Source organism: Hyaena hyaena, unplaced genomic scaffold (assembly GCF_003009895.1).
Source record: "Hyaena hyaena isolate Hyena2069 unplaced genomic scaffold, ASM300989v1 scaffold_438, whole genome shotgun sequence".
In the NCBI taxonomy this organism is placed as follows: Eukaryota; Metazoa; Chordata; class Mammalia; order Carnivora; family Hyaenidae; genus Hyaena; species Hyaena hyaena.
The window spans coordinates 1,280,125-1,295,740 of record NW_024081071.1 but is presented as its reverse complement, the minus strand read 5'-3'; the positions used below and the strand labels follow the sequence as shown (position 1 = coordinate 1,295,740).

Below are 15,616 nucleotides of genomic sequence, written 5' to 3'. Positions count from 1 at the left end.
TGGTGATGGCATCTGGCCCATCTCAAAAGTCCCTTCCAAAGGTGGGATTAACTCTTCAATCTTCTCTATGTTAACTATGAATTAGTAGAAAAGAACTAGTCCTTTCTGCTTTGGACATCAGCATCCCCAAAGTCATACAGATGGAAAAGCCATTTCCAATGCCTTGTCCTGTTCAAAAGAGACAGGCTTGCTTTTAGCTAATGTGTCATTGTACAACCAGCTACTGTTTCTGCATCTGTGAGTATACAGATTCTTTGCTAGGTTTTTATAATTCAAAGGATAGCCTTTGGCAAAGATGCTGAACCAGGAGGAAGAGAATGACAGGGCTCAAACTGGATGCCAAACAGGATGAGAATGCTGGGCAAAGTCTTGACAAACAGGTGCAAATGACCGTTATACTTTTGGGAGGAAAATCCTCCTTTTTCGTGTTATAAAAGAAACTTCACCACAAAGAAGGATTAAGCCTATGAAATATCAAGTTGTGTTTGGTAAACAAGGTTTAAAGTAGCCATCAAGCAATGTTCCCACTCAGAACTCAACAAGAGGCAAGTTAAGATGGCACAGCCACACACAGCATCGCTCCTTTACCAAGACATTGACAGTCTCAGAGGAATGGAGTGACCATGAAGCCATGAAACAAATTATTACCCAAGACATTTATTACAAATGTCATGAACATATTCATAAAGTAAAACTGGTTTAAAAAACAGAGAGAGAACAAGAGACCAAGTGAGAGGAGGAGAAAAGCCAGGGCTTTGATATTATACCTAAAACACAGGAAGATGCCATCTTATGAATAAGCAGTATTAACTACATTCTTAAAATAGTTTTAGTGCATTGCATTTTTAGAAAAAGGAAACTCCACCCCCCCACCCCTGCCAAGAAAAGGTTCCTGCAACACTGAACAGTTTGTGTGACTATTCTAACATGACCGCCCGTCTGCTACCAAACCCCGAATTGAGAACAGTCAGGCCCCTTGTGTTAGAGGCCATAGTTGCCCATCAACCGCTAATGGTGCATCTGGTGAAAACGAAGCATTCTGTTCTCTGAACTTAGAAAAAACAGAGTGCATCCATCAGCACGATGAAGCCATGTGGCTTATTTCGCATCTTCAGGGACAATTTCTCTTATGCCTACTGAGACCTGTGACAAAATAACAGTCAAACTTTAATCTGATAGTTTTGGTATTAAGATTAAATTAAACATTAATGTTTTCCTCCAAAAACATATAAACTAAACCACCTCTTAATTCATTACAAACAATGAGGTAGGCAAAAAAATAAACATGTGGCTGAAACAATTTCTTTTCCTCTGCAAGTGCAGACTGTGGTAAAACTTGTCACGCTTCTAGGTTTAAACAAAAATTAAACCTTTAGCTGAGGCAGTGCTAATACTGTCACACAACAAAGTTCTGGCCATTATACAAATGCACACTTTTTCTTTTTCTTTTTTTTTTTTTTAAGAACCATCTGCACATGATTTAGGCAAAACCTGGTACACAGAAAAATGACAGAGCTTTTGGCCAAGCCAAAAAAAAAAAAAATTCAAATAAAATGGAACCCCCTTAACCCACCCCCCCCGCCTCCCAAGCCCCACCCACAAAAAAGTTATCCTAGTAACTGTGTCTTTCACATTTTATAAATATTAACTTCTTAAACCTGCACCTTCTTCTTTGACCACATATTGTCACATTACAAAAAAGAAATGTCAATTAAATACACTGTTAATGTTACTATATTAAATTTGCTCTCTGCTTCAGCGAACTGCTCACGAGACCACCATTTTACACCTTTGTGTGCCCACTTCCAAACCAACGGCATGTTCATAGTCTCCACTTTCAGATACCCATAAGATAGAGTCACTCAGAGACAAGGAATTCTGGAGCTGAAGGAAAGGCATTTGCTTTCTGGTCTGATGCTCGATCCCAAACACTTATAGCACCTGATGGTAGAATGTGAACAGCACCAGCTGCATTGCAGCCTTGATTTATTTTTGAGTAGGAAAAAGAAGATAAGGGGGATAAACTGGTAAGAGGTGCAGAAAGGAAAGGAAACAAAAACAAAACACCCCACACGTGGTGTCTGCACACACAGCTGTCCTGGACCACACCGGTGCAGCTCTGAGCTCCAGTTGCAAGGAATTCCAAGTTCTCAGGATTTCATTGAAGACTCTGGGTGCCAGCAATCCTCATCACAATGCTTCTACCAGCTCAGAAGAGAAGTCCTGCCTAATGTCATGAAATAAACCTGACTGCTGCCACCAGACCGAACAGAGGCGAAGAAGACCTGCAAAAGCAAAAGAAAAAGGGAGGGAGAGATTTACCATGAAAACACAACACAGCCCAGTCCTTCAGAGCAATGCTTCCTATGGTTCCCAGGCAGGTGACCTACGGCCACCAACACCTCAACACCTCCAAATGCAGGAAGTCTAGGATATCAGTTGATCATATACAAGGAAATCATCTCTATAGCCAATTTTTATCACAGTTAAGAAGGCTATCACTGCCATACTGTGAGAATTCAAAAGAAAAACACTGATATTTCTGAAACTGAGTTATTTCTTTTTACCTCCACTGCTAATATCATCGAAAAGATAAATGTGTCTGGAAAACTCAATGAGCAATGGAGAGGATGCCTTAGCAACCTGACTTTTCACTTTTAAAGAATAAGCTAAAATGTATGTTATTTCATATTGCTCTATAGTCAAAATACTGTAATTTACTTTCGGGCTTTTTATTAGTAAACTTTAAGGGATAGAACATAATAAACAATAAAAATATCTAAATGCCCAGTGTTCAAAGATTATTATAGTTATGGCTCCATTAAATATACTCAGGAAAATATAAGCCAAAAAGCTGGTAAAATCCTGGATTGGGTTGGAGGTTGTATGCATTTCCAAGGTAAATGATTTGGGACATACTATCAGAAGACAATGTCAACTCTGTTAGTAAATGAGCTACAGAACCACAGGAAAGGGGGCTAGTGGTGGTGCAGCATATTTACTGAGCATGCAGTTAGGCAGGAGGCCCAGCTGTCAAGGAGAGATCTACAGCTCTTCTCTGTCAAGGTGAGTTTTCAAATTTAATCTGAGAAGTCAATTAATGGGCCAGTGGCTAGGATATTTAATATATTTTAATATGAAGCAAGAGGTTGAAATGTTCTTAAGAGGGAAGTGTCTAAGGTTGCAACAGGCTGCCTTAGGTGGTAAGATGTTTTCATCCAAGTGGAGGGAAAAGAGGGGCGCCTGGGTGGCTTAGTCGGTTAAGCGTCCGACTTTCGCTTAGGTCATGATCTTGCGGTTCGTGGGTTTGAGCCCCGCATCGGGCTCTGTGCTGACTGCCAGCTCAGAGCCTGGAGCCTGTTTCAGTCTGTGACTCCCTCTCTCTCTGACCCTCCCCTGCTCACGCTGTCTCTCTCTCTCTCTCCTAGAAATAAATAAAACATTAAAAAAAAATTAAAAAAAAAAAACAAGTGGAGGGAAAAGAGAGAAAGCTGGGCTTGGTAAAGGCCAAGGCCCACCTGGGAGGTCCTTCTCAAAGAAGGCTGGTTAGGGAAGGGATTCCAGGGAGTAAGTAGGCCCTGGAGGTAACAAGGATGTGGCCAGTTTTGAAAACTAAAGGTTTTAAATGGGTCTTTGAAGACTTGGGGTCTCAGCTGCAGGAAGTGCTCATGCTTCTGCATAAAATGATTTATATACTGTTAGGTATTTCTGACATGCAAACTATGGAGTTATTTTACTATTCAGAAGCAGACAAGTGGTATCTTTCTGATGGACATCAGGGGAGATGACACTTTTACCCTACCAAATTTGCAAGGGGTCTCTTCCAATCACAAAAGAATCCCACTACATTGACAGTTTTAACTTTTTCTATCCCTAAACCAAACACAGCTCACACAGTTCACCTAATGGGGTTAAAAACAACCACCACAAACAACTTACGATGATTTCAGCAGAAGTAAGTAACTCCTATCTCCTCATGAGCAAACACAAATAAGAGACCCCAACTCCCATAAACAGGTCTAAAAAGTCACTACTAAAATGTTGCTTGAAATTTATTTCAGAATCTATCAAAACCCCAAGAAAAGGCTTCACCAAACCCCATGGAAAATAATCCATTACCAAAGCTAACAGCAACTGAAAAGAAGTTGTAAGGAAACCATTACCTTGTCATTGCGTTCACATAAAAATTTTAGTCTTTGAGCCCTTTTGTGCATAAACACACCATCCAAGTGACCAGTTTCCACAGATCGGATCTCTATGGCCTTTTCTCCCCAGCCCATCGTCTGATTGGATCGAATATATGCTTTTTGAGAGGGGAAAAACATGAAATTGTTAAAGATAAGGAAGCAGCCATGAAAAGATGCTGCTCATATAATACACACATTTTCTGAATGCTAGCATATGAGGATTTTTGTTTTTAAGGAACTTTGCTTTTGTAACTTTTTAAAGGTTTTCCTGGAAAGTGGTAATTTGAATCGCCGAGTTGGTTCATGCTCCTCTTGAGCAATGACCCACTGGATAGAGTTTAGTGCTCCTATTTTTATTAAACCAGTCATAAAGAAGACAGGAAGAAGAGGTGACGAGAAGAGACAGTGACTACACTGAAACCAGAATAGTTGGGGGATATAAACTAAAAATTTCAGATTATCAGCACTTATACCTGCACCTTTATTCTTGAACACATACTAGAAGGTCAAGAGGATGTGTTTTTGGTTGTTCTATTTATTCTGAAAGAATAAATCCCTTACCGTTTTTCTGTCTCATTTTACTTTTCAGAAATCAGTCAACAACCACATCTGTCCTACATCCTGGATGTCTTAAGGATTAAATGAAGGGTTGTAAATGACAGAGTTTTAAAAAGTGTTAAATAATTACTTGGATTTTGTTCTAAAATAGACTATGACCAGTGCCATGGTCTACAATCTCCCTTTCCCACATCAATACTGCCAACCGTTCTGGGTTTGTTTTTGATTTTTTTTTTTTCCCCCAACCATTCTGCAAAATGGCCAAAAGCTCTAAACAACAGGTAGAACTGGTATGATAAATACGTGCAGTTTTAGAGAAGGCTCCACTTTTACAAATGCCACCTTTTCCTCTGAGTGACACCTACCTACAGATGTTGGCATCTCTCCCCACTGCAGAACCACATCCTTGGTGATTCTTCCATAGGTATTCACATAAACCCCTTCATCTTCATAGCACACCAGAAGCTCCATGCCATCTGTGTTGGGGAGGATGATGATTGCATGGGGTTTGATGCTACATTGGATCTAGAGAAGAGGAACGAAGTACAGGGAAGTATGTTTGTGGTTATTTCTATCCCTGAAATAGTGCTCAAAAAGATTATTTTGGTGAATGCACTGGTTAATATTCCAGGTGAATAAATACAGCAATTGAATAAAATTTTGGAAAACCCATGTGACATATATCTCAAAGAGTACATTTTACAGGTCATGTACTATACTAGTTCACATTTTCTGAGGCCCCTGGAACATATCTGGATTGTAGACCCTATTAAGAAATTAATTAAAACCACTCCCAACCCAGGGATATTCTGACCTGCCAGCAACTGCCCCAAACCCATCCCATGTTAGTCAAAGCCAGGGCTAAGAGGTTTTCAGGAGGGCTTCACAGAGCCAAAAGAATGGAGTTCCACTTGTCTCAGAGCATGCAGCTACTGAAAATGGCACATCATTTAAATACTCACCCCCACACCAAGGGGAAGCAAGGAATCCCTGCTTGTGTTAGTTCACTAAGCAGAGTAAAGAAAAAAGTCAAAACAAAATGAAGCCAGTCAACCAACCATAGAGTGTGGGTTCTTTCTTACGTGTGTTGGTAGATAAATGTCATAGACTGATCCTGAATCCACATCAACAGCGTGAAATCCAGCACAGGATCCATAGATCACTTTCAACCGCTGGCCTTCCTCAACAGTGAGATCCACCAGTAATGGCTTATGTACCAATTCTCCAAATGACTACAAAGAAGTGACCAAGACAGAAGCAGTTAAGACAAAGTAGAACTTATTTCTGATAGATCAAATTGGAGAAGCCAAACCCAAGGTACTCAGTTATTCAATTACTGAGCCATTCTGGAAACAACCATAAGCAAAAATACTCTATGAAACAAATCTCTAATTTATTATGCTTTAGTCTGTCAATCAGCATCTGGAAGACATTTCTTCCAGAAGACGGGTCGCAAATTCCCCCTACCCGGCCCAAGAATTCCACTTTCTTGTCTTGGTGAGAAAAACATCTAAGATAGTGAAAGAATCAGGACTTCATGTAGCACAGTATTCAACTATTCAAGTGCAGACAACGGAGAAAGAGGAGGTCTTACAGGAATCACGTACTGAGAATTTTTATATGGTCATCAGTCACCACAGAGACTTCTACTTTAATTTTTTGACTGGAGCGATACAGTGATGAAAAACTGCAGTGTAATAACATGGATGACCTATCATACACTAGATGACCTCAGTTCTTCATTAATATCAATAACCTACAGCTCACAAGACAGACTTAAGCAATATACTTCAAAAGCAACTAAGAATACATCTGGCACATAAAGGATATTAAGACCAGATCTCAGAAAATATCTGTAATTTTACAACAAATTACTTTTAGTCAATAATATGTGCTTTAATTTTTAAGTAAATATGGTAACCCCATTTATTCTGCTTTATTGGGGAATCAAGCAGTAAGCAATCTAAATATGTCAATTTTCCAAATACTTGAAACTTACTCTCCATAAAATGTATCAAGAACAAGGAAAAAAAGGTAAGTAAACAGAATCATTTTGGGTGAAAAATTCTTAATTTTGTGATTTGCACTATAACAGCCCCAGGAGCTATGCTCAAAGCTTTGTGCCTAATATTAGAAATGACATTAAGTTATTCATCATATCTAATGCCAGAGTAATATTGAAGAACTTCATAAATCTGTATCTGATGCAAACTCTAGAATTATAAAAAACATTAAAAATACACAGAAAAATTCTAACATTTTTCTAGTTTTTCTCTTAAATAAAAACAATGTATTATTCATGTTTTTAACTTATTTTTCCTACTTAATGCATAAAATATATTCCTCGTGTCATTAAGAATTTCTGTAGTTAGTATTCTAATTTTTTAGTTAGTATTCTATTGAAAATACCTTCAAGCTGCCTATTGTTGGATACTAATTATAAAAAACATATCTAAATCTTTATACACATGCATGACTTCAGGAAGACGATGAAGGTCTGCTTCTTTTTTTAAATTTTTAAATGTTTATATTTATTTTTGAGAGAGAGAGAGAGAGAGAGAGAGAGAGAGAGCACGCACAAGTGGGAAAGGGGCACAGAATGAGGGAGACACAGAATGTGAAGCAGGCTCCAGCCTCTGAGCTGTCAGCACAAAGCCTGACGCAGGGCTCGAACTCATGAACCAGAAGATCATAATCTGAGCCAAAGTTGGATGCTTAACCGACTGAGCTATCTAGGTGCCCCAAAGTCTGCTTTTTAACCAGAAGTGGTGTTATTTTGTCCTTTCTTCTGTTACCATATTGACATATCACTCAGTGTCTACCAAAAATTTAGGTCTCTCCTCGTACTCTGAGGGCTCGGAAAGCAGACAGTGAGGCCTGTTACATTGGAAATGGCCTCTCTTATGACAAAGTTATACACTAAATTAGTGCATAGCTTTTAAATGATCATTTTTAACTGTTTAGGGTTTTTAAACTGTCCTCTGGCTTTTGGTCATACATGCATGGCTGATGCTACTTATAAGTATACTTGATGCTGTTACCTTAAAGGCCATAAATTTGTGATATGGCTTGGGTGCCCACGCATAGACTTCCACAGAACTCTTCAAAGCAATTACCAGAAATTTGATTCTTTCATATTTTACTGAAAACAACAAACATAAACAAGAGAAGCACAGGTCAGAATCAACAGAATCAGTAACTCTAAAGTCTGTTAGTTGTCTTTTGCAAACTTTATAAATAATGCCTTCTAGGAGTCATCCAGATCAAGAGGAAAAAAATGCTAAGTGATCAAACTTCAGAATGTCCTTTCCCAATACTTTTATGTATGATTCAGGCTATTCCCATCTTTCTTGACTGACGTATGGGACTCAACTCCAATACTCTGGTTACTATTAAGGAATATTTTCACTAATGTTCCTAATCTTCTTAGACTGCAAGTATTTACTAATCAAGGACAATGCTAGGCATGCCACCCTAAAGTCTTAAGGGCTCAGTACTGCTTCAAAAGGATAATGATGTGATTAATCAGCTAAGTATCACTTCAAACCACTTCCTGATCTATAGTGGTAGTGACTGCCTGAATTCTACCTAAAGTTGCATACAAAAAGAACAGTAGTAAAGTTTCTCTTCAGCTATATATATATATAAATATATATTATATATATATATATTTTTTTTTTTTTTATATATATATAATAAATAAAATATATATAAATAAATATAATAAATATATATAATATATAAATAAATTATTATATTTTCCCCCCCAGTTGAAAATGCCTTCTTTACATAGCTATTTCAGTTCTCTTGCAGCCAGGCAACTCTGCTTAAAAACAGGTGCTCTGAGGGCCTATGACCACACAGGACTCAGTGATCTGGCACAGTTCTACCAGTTTCTTTATAAACTATCTAATATCACAATACTACCTCATTCTTCCTTTGTACATGAGAGATGGCTTGTTAGCTTGATAACTCTCCTTGTTAATTTCCATATAATGTCACTATTCCAATCAATCATTGACATTAATATTAAGACACAAAGGATTATAACAGGTTGTCCCAAACCAGTGCTCTTTAACAGAATTTTCTGCAATGATGAAAAGGTTTTAGATCTGTACTGTCATTATAATAGCCACAAGTTATATGTGGCTATTGGGCACTTGGAATGTACTAGTGCCACTGAGGAACCGCATTTTATAGTTTATTTCATGTTAATTAATTTAAATATAAATTTAAATAGCCCCTCTTCTTGATGGCAATCATATTGTACGGCACAGGTCTTGATAAACTGAATATAATTTCCTAAAAGTATAAAGAATAATGAATGAATGGTATTGTACTCCCTTTCCCCAGAAAATGCTTGTGATTCATTATGTAAGAATGACAGACCTGATGATCCCTGTTTTGTTCCAATGAAAAGCCCAGCACAGTGTAACACATTTGCTTAGTTCCCCTGGTAGGATAATCTATTCTTGCACATTTTATCCATTCTGAATCATTTCATTAAATTTAACCTTAGATGATTTTAGTTATACCTCAACAATTATTTCACAGAAACACAGCACAGAAAATCCTAATCCCAAAATTTAATCAAGGAGACAATACTATTTTCCAGTAACACTCAGAACCCCATACCAAATTGGGGCGGCTTCTGCAATCATTATTAATCAGTGAGCTAAGAGTTGTGGACAGATTATATAAATAAGAAGAGAATGTCAAGGACTGTAATATCCCTAGAAGGAAATGACTATAGCATATACTTTCATAAACAGAAAAAAATAAAACATACTAGCAGACATCAATATACAATAGGACCCTAATGTTAATCAGTTCTAAGTATAATAGAGACTATTTGCTGATCTTCTCAAATTCCCATTTCAAATTCTATTAGAATATATCATCTCTCCCATAAAAGCTTAATTTGGCTAAGCTTCATTATTTCCCCTTTACTTCATAACATTAGTACATAATGTTGTTTAATTTTTTTCATACATAAAAAATTTTGTTTTGGTTTTGTCTTGTGAGCTCTTATTTCATAAGAACCATAACATGCATGCCAGCAATAAAAAAACCAAGACGGTTGCTATGAAACATTGGCTGGCCAGCTAGACTTGTTGAGTAGTTAAGAGCACAGTAGCTCCGCACAGTGTGCTTCATTCAAAACAACAAGCCATAGCTCTTTGGTCAAACTCTCACATGTTCTGTCAGTGACTGCCAAGGACCCAAAGTCCTCTCAATGGAGACTAGGCCTGGAGCACAAAGCAAGAATCCAAACTGTCTGGCTTTCCTTTGGCAAGGTTTCCTCAGAGAGGTTATTGTGACCACATCTTACAGAGAAGAATGTGTACTGTCAAAGAGGAAGGGTAAAAAGCCTCGCTCACAAGATGAATGTGAGGATGAGATGGATGGAAGACAGAATGAGTGGCAGGAATGAATGGTGTTATGTTAAAAGGTGCACTGTGAATCAAGATGACACTTCGGGATTAGAAGATGCCTTAGAAACATAATCACAGAAAACAGCTAGGTGTATCAGAAACAACTCATTAAACCCTGCAGAACAAAACCCTCACGACCCTCCTGGAACTTACCAACTTTATAGTGTACACATCCTTCCAAATCCCCCACGGTTGTCCATCCCTGCTTCTTCTCAACTTCTGGATCATTGTGAAGTATTTTATTTCTTAACCAAGACAAATAGTAGACACGTAACTTATCCTTTTTGCCTAGCAAAACAAATACAAGTATTTTACATGCATATTCAAAGTAGGCATCCTCTATTAATAACAATAGTAACCAAAAGAGCAATAAATATCATCCTAAGGGAACCATTCTATGTGAGTTTTACTAGAACCTCAATTGAAGTTATTCAGATGGATTTTGAAACTCCTATGGAATCATCATCAAGTATAGGCCTGATGAGAAAGGAAGGTTTTAAAAGAAAAAAGAACTCACACTTATGTATATACTCAGTATCCATAAACCACAAAGTAATACAAATACCTGCACAGCAACACAACCAATAGAACTTAGAAGATGCTTTCACATGTATTATGTGATCTGATTCTCAAACCTCTCTGGAGTAGCTATTATTTCTCATTAGACAGCAGGAAAGATTAAATAGATCAACCAAGGCAGGGACTCAAAATCCAGCAAAAAGTAAGCCATAAACTGAACATGTGTGCAACTTACAGAGCTGACAGAAGACTCACAACCTATCTCTTCTAAATCACTTAAAAGAGAGATAACCCAATTGAAAAAGTGGGCACTCAACTATAATAGACAAAAGAAGTTAGCTCACAGATACATAAAAAAGTACTGGCTCTCAAAAGTCAGTTAGTGAATGCATATTAAAACCATAATGAGATACAATTTCATACATCTATCAGAGTGTCTAGAATTAAAAAGAACAATAGTATTGAAAGTACGGAAGATGAGGAGTATCTAGAAACTTGGAAACCAATGCTATAAACTGTTAGAACCATTTTGAAAAGCTTGACATTATCTTTCAAAGTAGGATATATGTATATCCTACTTACAATCCAGTAACTTCTCTCTTAATATATATGTGTGTGTGTAGGACCACCCAAATACATGAACAAGAATGTTCACAGCAGCATTGCTCCTAAGAGCTGAAAACAGGAAACACAAATGTTTACCAACAGAACAAATAAATAAACTGTAGTATAGTCATACACAGAAATGAAGTGAAACAATACGTCTCTATAAGCAACAACAAATGTTGCTGAACAAAAGAAACGAGACACACTGACACACTTAAGAAGAAAAATCATATGATCCTATCAATAGATGCAGAAAAAACATTTGACAAAACCCAACATCCATTTCATGATCAAAAATTTACAGGGGTGCCTGGGTGGCTCAGTCGGTTAGGCGGTCCACTTCGGCTAAGTTCATGATCTCACGGTTCGTGGGCTCGAGTCCCGGTCGGGCTCTGTGCTGACAGCTAGCTCAGAGTCTGAAGCCTGTTCCAGATTCTGTGTCTCCCTCTCTCTCTGACCCTCCCCTGCTCACACTGTCTCTCTCTCTCTCTCAGAAATAAATAAAACATCAAAAAAAAATTCACAGCAAATATGAATAGAAGGGAATTGCTTCAATTTGACAAGTAACATCTACAAAAAACTTACAGCTAATACCATAAATAATGGTGAGAAACTAGATACTTTCCTCTTCAGATCAGGAACAAGGGAAAGGTGTCCTCACTTACCACTCCTATTAAACACCATACTACATGTCCTAGCTAGTGAAATAAGACGAAGGAAATAAAAGGTATACAAACTGGGAAGGAAGAAATACAGAACTATTTACATAGAAAATGACAGAGCTGGTAAAAAAGAAATCCTGCAATTAATAAGTAATTATATAAGGTTGCAAGCTACAAGGTTCATATATCAAAGTGAATTGTTTTCCTATATACTTGCAACAAGCAATTGGAAATTCGAAATTACAAATATAGCACCATCTGCAGAAGTACTAAAAATGAAAAAAAGATATACTTAGTTATAAATCTAACAAAAAAGTCTTACACAACATCCAATGAGGAAAACTGTAATAAAACTCTGAAGAAAGAAATTAAAGGAGATAGAAACAGATGGAGATATATTCAATGGTCACAGGTAAAACTTGGTATTGGTAAGATGTTAGTTCTACTGAACTCCATCTATATACAATAAATGTAATCCCAATCAAAATCCTATCAAATTATTTGAACATATTCATAAACGGACTCTAAAGTTTATATGGGAAGGCAAAAGAGCCAAAACAGCCAACACAATATTGAGAAAGAACAACTTTGGAGGACTGACACTGACTTTAAGAGTTACTATAAAGCTATAGTAATCAAGACAATGTGGTATTAACAAAAGAGAAAACAGATCAATGAACAAAACAGAGATCCCAGAACTAGACAGACATAAGTATAATGAACTATGGGGTGCCTGGGTGGCTTAGGCAGTTGATTTGACTTGATTGTATACTTTTTAAACTGTGTACTTTCTGTATTATGTCTTATACTTTGACACAATCTTTTTAAGTTTTGAAGACTTTTTGAATGTGAGGAAATATTCAATAAAATACGTTAAACGAAACAAAAACTATGCGGTTTTATGTATATAGTGTTACATTTCCATATAGTAATATAGACTTCTAGAAATGAGGAGAAGAAAATATAAAAAAAAGTCAACAAGGGTGAGCTCTGAGATCGAGATTTTATTTTATCCTTCCTAAGTTGTTTCTCACTTTTGAAGCTTCCTACAATTAACATATACTATTTTCATGATTGTAAAAGACCATTAAAAGCTACAAAAGAGGGAGAGAATACAGAAAAGTATACCCAAAAAAGATTACTGGTGTCAGCTGATTAGTGATTCCCATAAATCTTGTTCAGTGAATCACAAAATGAAGTCCAAGCCATTTTTAGCGACAGATTTATTTCCCCTTCAATTTTAAAACCTACTCCACATTAACACCCAAGTTGTAAACGGCTGTTTTCTCATTTAAGTCTGAGATGAATGGCGAAATTTTTGCATTTCAACAAACATGTTTTACTTATAACCAAAAGCCAATTTGAAAACTAAAATAACTGCAAGAGATGTTACATATAAACAACGATAACAAGCTGAAGCTAGCAGATGATTAAATCAAAACTGCTGTGGGTTATTATAAGACCTAAAGTGTTCCAATTTTGCATACTCTTAACTACAGCAATCATACAAATTATTAGGAAACCATTATCTATGCATCATGGGCATGTACGCACAATGGTTAAGTAACCTACAAGTGTGTGAAAAATGTTGACGTGAGGGGGAAACAGCGATAAACTAAAGGATTTACAATGGAAGTAAATACATTTTAGATTATCTACACTAGAAACAGTCTATAGCCCCATAAAATATAAATGCTTATAAAGAAATGTTTAATGACACAGAAAGGGCAAGTACCTGATTCAGACAACCCAGAATGAACAGGGCATACCCTAATTGCAGGACGGTGATTACCAGGGGCAGCTGAAATGGGAAGGGGCGGCTAACTGCAGGTACAGTGTACTCACCTGTTAAAACTAATCAGTACATGAGGCCATTGTTACGTAATCATTCTCTCATTATTATTCTCTGTATGTTTGAAATGTTGTATAACCATTTAAATGCAGATTCTCCCCTTTATGAGTATATTTTGAGTGTGTGTATGCTTAAAAGATTAGAAGTTAAAAACTGAAGTCAATAATGTCCCGGGATGATTTTACATTTTATTTCTCCTACTTGTTCTTCTACAGTAGTTTTTTCCCACAATGAACATATATTGCATAATTTATACTAAAAAATTACTTTCTAAGAAGCAGCTTACAGTAAGTGTTAACGGATGTAAAGAAAACCTGTATTATGGTACTTTGCCATGACAGCAGAGCACAGTCCCTTCCACACGCAAGAGTCCTGTGGGTGGGCAGACACAAACCTCCAAGCCAGGGACGCCACATTAAACCACAAGCAACAGGGCAGACAGCGGTCGTGGGTCAGAGGTCAGCTAGAGAGCGCAGGCTCCTGTGCTTCTCAAGACTGCCCTTCAGAGGACCCACAGGTTCAGCGTGCACACAGGGGTCACATCACCTTACTGTGAGGCCATGCTATGGTTGTACCTCAGTCATTCCTTCAAAACATGAGCTAATGGAAGTTTAGCTTTAGTAAATGAACACTTACCAGAAATTGTCACCAAGACATTCAAGCCTTCAAGGACATCCATTTGCTGAAATCGTCTTCGGTTGATCAGAGGATATACCTTCCCTTGGCCACTTCTGTCCAGCAGCATCAGGCCACTCTCTGTACCCACTAACAAATTCACTCCTGTTTTAAGAACACAGAAAGACCTGGATTTTATGCTGTGCTTGGCAAACAGTCTGGTTGTAGGGAAAGGATAACAGCAGCTATCTGGAAAAGAGTACGTTTTAAACTCACCCACAAAAAGAAATGCTTGGAATAGTCAATTTAAAATAACCAAATGGCAACAAATAACCACAGAGGAGTGAAGGTGAAATATTTAAGTCTAAAAAAGGATATGAGAGAGATGTCTATTATCATGATCCCTTGATACTTCATTTATCTGTCTTTATTTCGATTGGCAAACTTCTCTCATGAGCTATACAGCCACTTCAAATCCTTAGCAGTTTATGATTAATCCATCACTCACCTTAATGTTTTCTTAAAGACCATTCTCCATCATCATCAAGAAAGCAACAATATTTCTTAGGAATATTAAAATACTGTGACCTCTCCACGGGACCAGTCCTGGCTTCTCTGACTATTTGCTGCCACAATCTTCCCCCTCTCCAGCTCCATTCAGCTCTAGCTCCTTCCTGGTTTTCTCTGTCTGCTCCTCCCCCCTATCTTTAAACCTTCCCTGCTTCTTAAACATGAAAGATGTCTGCTAAAGGAGCACCTCAGAACCATCAACTCCTAATTCTATACTCCACCTAGTATAAATTTCTACTGAAACCAACTTCTCAATTTTTGCCATTTTAGCACCACCACCTGTTCCACACAGTTAACCAAATTGGCCACCAGAACCAGAGAAAACCTGCCTTTTCCTTTCCTCTGCTCTCACCTTACTTCAGGCTTTGACCTCCTTGTAAATGATGGATAGCGACTTTAACTCAGGTTGTTACACCTCCTCCCTCAACTTTCTCATGGCAGCAACCCAAACAATTCTCATCTTCTAACAATACTCATTAGGTCCTACTGCATCTGCAAAATTACACACTCGACAGGGCAGTAACAAAAGCCTCAACTTGGCCATTCCAAACTCTCTGTACCTTGAGCCAACTTACTTCTTATCACTCACTTATATCCTTAAATGCCTGGTTT

The 15,616-nt window shown here is 37.6% G+C and overlaps 1 protein-coding gene across 50 annotated transcripts in view; it reads right to left on the bottom strand.

Annotated features, from left to right (window-relative positions):
• Positions 1-1,716: 1,716 nt before the first annotated feature.
• Positions 1,717-15,616, bottom strand: part of MAP4K4 (mitogen-activated protein kinase kinase kinase kinase 4) — a 188,711-nt gene continuing 174,811 nt past the window's right edge. For 34 of the 50 annotated variants that reach the window (XM_039253057.1, XM_039253069.1, XM_039253058.1 and 31 more), the window contains 7 exons: positions 14,456-14,599; positions 10,334-10,468; positions 7,787-7,887; positions 5,828-5,977; positions 5,111-5,270; positions 4,164-4,303; positions 1,717-2,285 (listed from right to left, as the gene is read on the bottom strand). In XM_039253057.1, the coding sequence (XP_039108988.1) occupies positions 2,202-2,285; positions 4,164-4,303; positions 5,111-5,270; positions 5,828-5,977; positions 7,787-7,887; positions 10,334-10,468; positions 14,456-14,599 (914 nt within the window). In that variant the 3' untranslated portion in view covers positions 1,717-2,201. Of the gene's footprint in view, positions 2,286-4,163; positions 4,304-5,110; positions 5,271-5,803; positions 5,978-7,786; positions 7,888-10,333; positions 10,469-14,455; positions 14,600-15,616 lie in introns of all 50 variants that reach the window. The other 16 variants (XM_039253053.1, XM_039253066.1, XM_039253056.1 and 13 more) reach the window with 1 other exon arrangement.